The 7012-nt window shown below is 35.0% G+C and overlaps 1 protein-coding gene across 1 annotated transcript in view; it reads right to left on the bottom strand.

Moving 5' to 3' along the window:
* Positions 1-3612: 3612 nt before the first annotated feature.
* il6r (interleukin 6 receptor) overlaps positions 3613-7012 on the bottom strand; it is a gene marked incomplete in the record, with an annotated part of 17114 nt that continues 13714 nt past the window's right edge. The window contains 4 exon segments of the mRNA XM_014009706.1: positions 3613-4010; positions 4162-4258; positions 4465-4513; positions 5876-5910. Of these exon segments, the coding sequence (XP_013865160.1) occupies positions 3746-4010; positions 4162-4258; positions 4465-4513; positions 5876-5910 (446 nt within the window).

Below are 7012 nucleotides of genomic sequence, written 5' to 3'. Positions count from 1 at the left end.
TACAGGACTTGTTGTTTAATTATTGTATGGATGTGGGTACATTTCTTATCCTACACCGATATTAAATCTGACAGCAGATTCCAGAAGAACATTACAAACCGTAGAAAACACTAAAATCCTGTGATGATCTCAGGTATGAGGGGAGTTATTAATGTTTGTTCAGGTGAAATCAGCTGCTGCAGGGTTAGTGTTCACAGCAGAACCAATGGGATCATTTCGCCTTGTTTCATAACTTATTTACTGTTCAAGATATCACCATGAAATTTTAGGAAGATTCAAATTCTGGTTTTTGTAGGAAGCATCATTTATCCTAAAAACTAACCAAACTTAATAATTTCCAAGGAAAAAGCAGCAGAAAAAGCTGTGTGAAGCTGACACACTTAGTGCTCCGTTTGTGTCGTTAAAATGTTTGTTTGTGCTGCTTTTCTTTCTGAGATATTATGAATTATAATTTCAGCCGATGATGAGATGAGAAGTGATGACACAAAGAGACCACAAGAAGGAGACATCGCACAAAACATGGATCCCTACACCGACAACTTCACACTGAAACACAACTGATGCAGAACCATTAGAGCCTGCAGCAGGTGAACTTTTCATTTTCACGTTTTCTTTTTTTTCTTTTTCTACATTTATTTCTTTTAATGTAAATGTTTGTGGTACGCTCAGTGTTGTATATGTTGTATGTTTTTATTCATTCACGCAGCCTCTTGGCCAGGTCCTGTTTGGAAATGAGAAGTGGTTCTCAAACAGTTTACCTGCATAAATAAAGGTTAAATAAAAAACTCATTGTCTCCTAATCAGGTGAGGTCATGTGACTGTCTGATAGTAAAACATAACACTGACCTAATAATCTTTAATAACTCAGAAACAAAACCAGCACAAACGGAGCGGTTTAGTGGAACCAGTTCGGTTAACCCAGAGGTCTGCAACCTGCGGCTCTGGGGCCACATGTGGGTCTTTGGTCCCTCTGCAGTGGCTCTTTGAAAATGTGACCAAACATAACAGAATCAAAACTTTGTTAGTTTTAATACCAACAACAGAAATCAATTTGTATACAAATAAGTGATCAATACTAATACAAAAAATAAAACATGTTAGCTCATGCTAACCTGTTGTTTACTTAAATAATCCAACTTCTTTCTCTGATCTTTCTTCAAATCCATCAGAATTACCTTTAAATAATTTGAACACTACATAATAAGAATTAGAAAAATATGTCTGAATAATTCAGTTGTACTAGTTTTATATGAAATTCAGTATAAACTATTTACAGTATTTTTCTTGTTTATATGAATACGGTCTTTTTATTTATCCTGATGTGTACAGTAATAAATAATCTAATATTTTTTAGTTCTTTAATGTCACCTACGCTGACCGTAAAGGTTCCTGAAAAGGCCCACGGACCAGCAGTTGATAATCACAGTTGTAGCTTGAACACATTTAATTAATGAGACAAACGTGTCTTTTGATCATAAAGGTTGCAGACCCCTGGGTGACCCCCTATAACAGATGCCCCTTTGACATTTTTTAAGTGCCAAACTAAAGGTAAGAACAGGAAGTTGTCTGAGACCCTGGTCTTCAAAATAAAAGCCCCTGGTAGTGTACGGAAATGTTTAAAGGCAGAAACTGAACTATTGTTGTGGAACAAAGACTGTTCAGGGGTTCAGTAAATTATAGTTTATTTTTTAGAGTAGAGGGTCTCAAACTGGGGTCTGCGAGTCATATCTTGGGGTCCTCAAAATTTTTAAATAAATTGTTCATTTCACTTTTATTTTAAAAAATGCATATGAGGAACAGTACACTAGTAAAACAAACATACTAAACCAAACAAAAGATCATATTTCCATGGTATTTAGGGGTTAAAATGACAGCAAACTATTTTTAAAACAGCCTGGGGGTTTATGAGGGGGTCCCCTGGAAATGTTTGGTCCCCAGACCTAAAACATGTGAGAACCCCTGAGTGTGTAAAAGTACTTTTATTTTTACTTTCCCGATTTTTATGAACAGTTTTCTGACTGTTATTTAAGTATTTTTCTCATCAGTGAAATTTAATTTTACAAAACTCATTTTCTGTTCAGGTATTTTTACTTTTACTTTTTTTTCTCAAGCTCTGGTAAAAAATAGTTTCAGGTCTCTTTAGTATGAAACATTAGTTAGGGTCATGTTCTTTAAATAAAACAGCTACCTGTGTGATTCATGCTAATAAATGTTTGTTTATCCCGTTCAAATAAAACTAATAAGGTGTAAAAACAAAAACAAGCACCTTAAGAAGTGACCAATCAGCTGCTCCACTTCAGGGTGTGCTCTCAAATACTGCTGGTTGTCCATTCTCATCTGGATCTGAGAACAAAAACAAATCACCTGTCATGTAGCAGTGGAGCTAATGCTTTTAGCTAGCAGCAGTTTAATAGCTAGTCTTTTAGCTAGCAGCAGTTTTAATTTTTTTAAATCTGTTTACCTTAAACTGTCGCAGTTTCTCTTGCTGCTCAGCACTAAGTACGCCTTTTCCATCCATGACGTCACGTACGTAGTTTATTTATAGTAAAATAAAAATGTCTGTTTATCTGACAGATGGATCAAAATGTTTGGTCGCTGGTTTGTTGATGACCTGTTGCCATGGAAACGGCCGCAGCTGATGTGGCTGTCTCTCGAGCAGCCCGTTAGATGGGAAGATGTGTTTTAATGTTTAATGTTATCAAAACGCACTGAAGTAAAATAAAATAAATTTTATTTAAAAAGTTCACACTGAAAAACACAAATAAAGAGATTAAAATTCAGTTTTAATGCAAAGAACCGTTCAAACTGCTGAAGTTACACCTTTAGCCACTAGATGGCAGTGTTCTACTGAGATAGATGATAGATAGATAGATAGGTTTGTTTATTTATTTATTTAACAAACTAATACACTATCAGAGTTTTATATATTTATACTTCTCATTCAACCACAGTTAAATTCACTCTATCTAGGAGGCTCAGTTTATATGGATAGTTTTTATTTTTTACAACAACAAGCTGCAATGAAAACAAGCAGAAATGAAATAAAAGTAACAACTTTATACTTCTTGACTTTTTAAAAAATGCAATAAGTAAAAGTAAAAAGTATGCTGAAAAATAATTACTCAAGTAAAGTACAGATACCCAAAAATTCTACTTAAGTACAGAAACAAAGTATTTGTACTTAGTTACTTTACACCTCTGCTAATCTTTCAACATTAACGTTTTAATTTAACATTATACTCAGGGGTACTGTAGAACCCTGAGGCACAGCCTAATACTTTTTTTTAAGTGTTCATTACTTTTACTTTTAAACTTTAAGTAGATTTAAAACTAGTACTTTTATACTTTTACTAGAGTAAAAAGCTTGAGTATTTTTAAGCCCTAGTATCTATACTTCTACTGAAGTAATGAATGTGAAAACCTTTGGCACCTCTGAGCATGAGAATAAACATAAACTTTTAGTGATATAAATATACAGGCTGGATTATTTATGTAAAATAAAAAAAGATAATTGTCCTTTATTTGGGATCACAGTTGATTCAAATGATTTCTGGACAAATAAGCTGAAGAAAATACTCCCAAAAAACAAAGCAAAATAAAGACAGTTAAAAGCAAAGTTAAAACATAACATTTTATTTACAGTCTATATAAATCCACTGAGTTTCATTATTTTAAGTTTCTTAGGCTCTAAAGTGCAAAACAAGTGAAAAAAGCTGGCAAAGCTTATTTTTTCTTTAACGAATGTTCACATCTCACTCTGCAGAAAGAAATAACTGGTGTTGTTAAAGTTCATGGTTTCTACGCAGCCCGTCACACTTTCTTCTTCCTCTTTTTCTTCCTCTTCCTGGACGTCACTCTGCGGCGGGCGTTCCTCGGAAAGCTGAGGGGCAAAGGTCGCCAGCGTCTCCCCCTTCAGGGCTGCTGTGGCGGGGGGTGGAGGTGGAGACAAGTCGCCACACCAAGCGATGGCAAGAAGTTTGTAGCGTTTAGAAAAAAATATGTCCCTGTGTCTGGAAAACAAAATAAATAAAATGTAAAATACTGGTCTAATCTTATTGGCTGTGAAAGTCAGCGTGTACTTGTTTTATCAGCTATATTTAACTTGAGTTAGGCAGGAGATATTTTATATATTAAATAAAAAAATAGTGCAGATTTCACTACCTGAAAACGTAGACAGCCAAAACAGCTGAAAAAAAGGCAAAAAGAGCAGAAATCCAAAACACAAACTGCGGCTTCTTGTCTGTGTCACGTTTAGAGCCTGTAGGAAGAACAACAAAAAAAAAAAGACATTTTCTTTATAAAACAATCATCTTTCTGATTATATAAAGATTAAACGGTGCAGGAAGCTTGTCTCCTGGTTTGCTGCTGAGTCTCAGTTATTGTGACGACATGCTTCCTGTTAAAACCAGTGAGGCAGAGAGGAGGTTCAGGACCATCCCTCCTCTTTCTCACTCTTCATCTCACCTTCATCCTCATCGTCTGGAAAACCAGAGCCTGAGTAGTCCCAGGTGGGCTGTGAGACACAACGACACAAAACCAGACAAAACGCTCAGCACTGATGGACACAGAGCTCTGTAAAGTACTTGAAAAAATAAGTAAGTAAAAGTAAAATTACACAAACAGAAAATGACTTTGGTAAAAATACATTTCACTGATGAGAAAACTACTTAAGTAAAAGTAATAAAACTGTTCACAAAAATTGTGAAGGTAAAGTCAGAGTTGTAAAGTAACTAAATACAAATACTTTGTTACTGTACTTAAGGAGAATTTTTGGGTATCTGTACTTTACTTGAGTAATTATTTTTCAGCTTACTTTTTACTTTTACTCATTACATTTTTACACAATTATCTGTACTTTCTACTCACTACATTTTTAAAAAGGTAAGAAGTAGAAAGTTGTTACTCCTGTTTTATTCTGAGTCATTACTTAAATAAATCCTCTCCTGATAAACTGTGTCTCCTATAGAGTGAATTTAATTGTGTTTGYATGAGAAGTATAAATATATACCATTCTGACACACTATTAGCTTGTACACAACCCATCACAGCTGCACGCTGTTAGAAAATATAGTTTTTGGAGAAGTCACCTCCCAATAAATGTCATTTTGGAAAATCTAACTGCTCACTTTTACTCAGTACTTTTACTTTTAATACTAAAGTAGATTTTGTGTCACAAATTTACTTTTGATACTTAAGTACAAAAAATATCAGAAACTTTAAGACTTTTACTCAAGTAATATTTTTAGAGGAGACTTTAACTTTTACCAAAGTATTTTTATGTTAAGATATTTGTACTTTTACCCAAGTATCACTTTGAGGTACTTTATACAACACTGGATAAAAGTAAAAGTACTTTTACACACTCTCTAAGAAATAAACTGTTGAATTTACTGAACCAAACTGGTTCCACTAATCCAGGTTGAGTAAATTGATCAATATATTTATATTTTTTACTCAGTTTACTCGACTAATCTCAGTGGAACCAGCTGACATGACTTTATTGAGTAAATTCAACTCTTCATTTTTTACAGCAGAAACATTTTTCATGATGAGTTCAAACTGATTTAATTTGTAACAAGTTACTAGGTGTTACATTTTAATGTAAAGAAGTAAAAATATAATTTTTAGCTTTAAAATGTAACAAATTAAAAGTAAAAGCAGCTATTTAAAAAATACTTGGTAAAATTACAAACCCTAAAAAAATTACTTAAGTACTGTAACAAAGTAAAAGTAGCTATTTAAAAAATATTTTGTAAAATTACAAATCCTAAAAAAGAACTAAGTACTGTAACAAAGTAAATGTACTTAGTTATTATAAACCTGTGGTTGGACAATAAAACAAAATGAAGTGTGGTTCATTAACAGTTAAACTCACCGTTGGGGTTGGGAAATAATCTGTAATCTCTACAGCTGGAACACAAGAGACACAAGAACATAAACAGATCAAAATCACACGATAGATTCTCAACTGGTGGCTCATGGCACAAAGGTGGGTCACAGGCAAAGAAAATAAAAAAATAAAAAATCAAGGTTTAGATTTTAACGTCAGCTTTAAAGTTAAACCTGATTTTGAAACGACTCAGTCTTTTGTTATTGTGTGTCCTAGAGATCTCTGCAAGTGTTAAAGCAGTTAATTTACATTTAAATAAGTCTGGAAGCAGAGAAATGACTGACATCTGTAGCTTTCTGTAGTCTTATAAAACTAAATTATTAAAGGGAACCTGACAAGTTGTAACATCAGATCTTTTATAAAACACTGTAGGTTGTTTAGTTTTACAGGCTGCACTCAGAATACAGCAGAAACAACGTCCTGTACATTTAGAGGTTAGAGGTTAGGGGTTAGAGGTTAGGGGTTAGAGGTTAGGGGTTAGAGTTTAGAGGTTAGAGGTTAGGGGTTAGAGGTAAGGGGAAAGGGGTAAGAGGTTAGAGATTAGGAGTTATGGGTTAGGGGTTAGAGGTTAGGGGTTAGAGGTTAGAGGTTAGGGGTTAGAGGTTAGGGGTTAGGGGTTAGGGTTAAGGGTTTGGGGTTAGGGGTTAACGGTTTGGGGTTAGAGGTTAGGGGTTACAGGTTGGGGTTAGGGGTTAAGGGGTTAGAGGTTAGAGGTTAGGGGTTAGAGGTAAGGGGTTAGAGGTAAGGGGTTAGATGTTAGAGGTTAGGGGTTAGAGGTTAGGAGTTATAGCTTAGGGGTTAGGAGTTAGAGGTTAGAGGTTAGGGGTTAGGAGTTAGGGGTTAGGGGTTAGAGGTTAGAGGTTTGGGGTTAGGGGTTAGAGGTTAAGGGTTAAGGGTTAGAGGTTAGAGGTTATAGGTTAGGGGTTAAGGGTTTGGGGTTAGAGGTTAGGGGTTAGAGGTTAAGGGTTAAGGGTTAGAGGTTAGAGGTTATAGGTTAGGGGTTAAGGGTTTGGGGTTAGAGGTTAGGGGTTAGAGGTTGGGGTTTGGGGTTAGGGGTTAGAGGTTAGAGGTTAGGGGTTAGAGGTTAGAGGTTGGGGTTTGGGGTTAGAGGTTAGAGGTTAG

This window comes from Austrofundulus limnaeus, unplaced genomic scaffold (genome assembly GCF_001266775.1).
Source record: "Austrofundulus limnaeus strain Quisiro unplaced genomic scaffold, Austrofundulus_limnaeus-1.0 Scaffold60, whole genome shotgun sequence".
In the NCBI taxonomy this organism is placed as follows: Eukaryota; Metazoa; Chordata; class Actinopteri; order Cyprinodontiformes; family Rivulidae; genus Austrofundulus; species Austrofundulus limnaeus.
The sequence above is the reverse complement of the archived record's forward strand: the minus strand, read 5'-3'. Positions and strand labels throughout refer to the sequence as shown.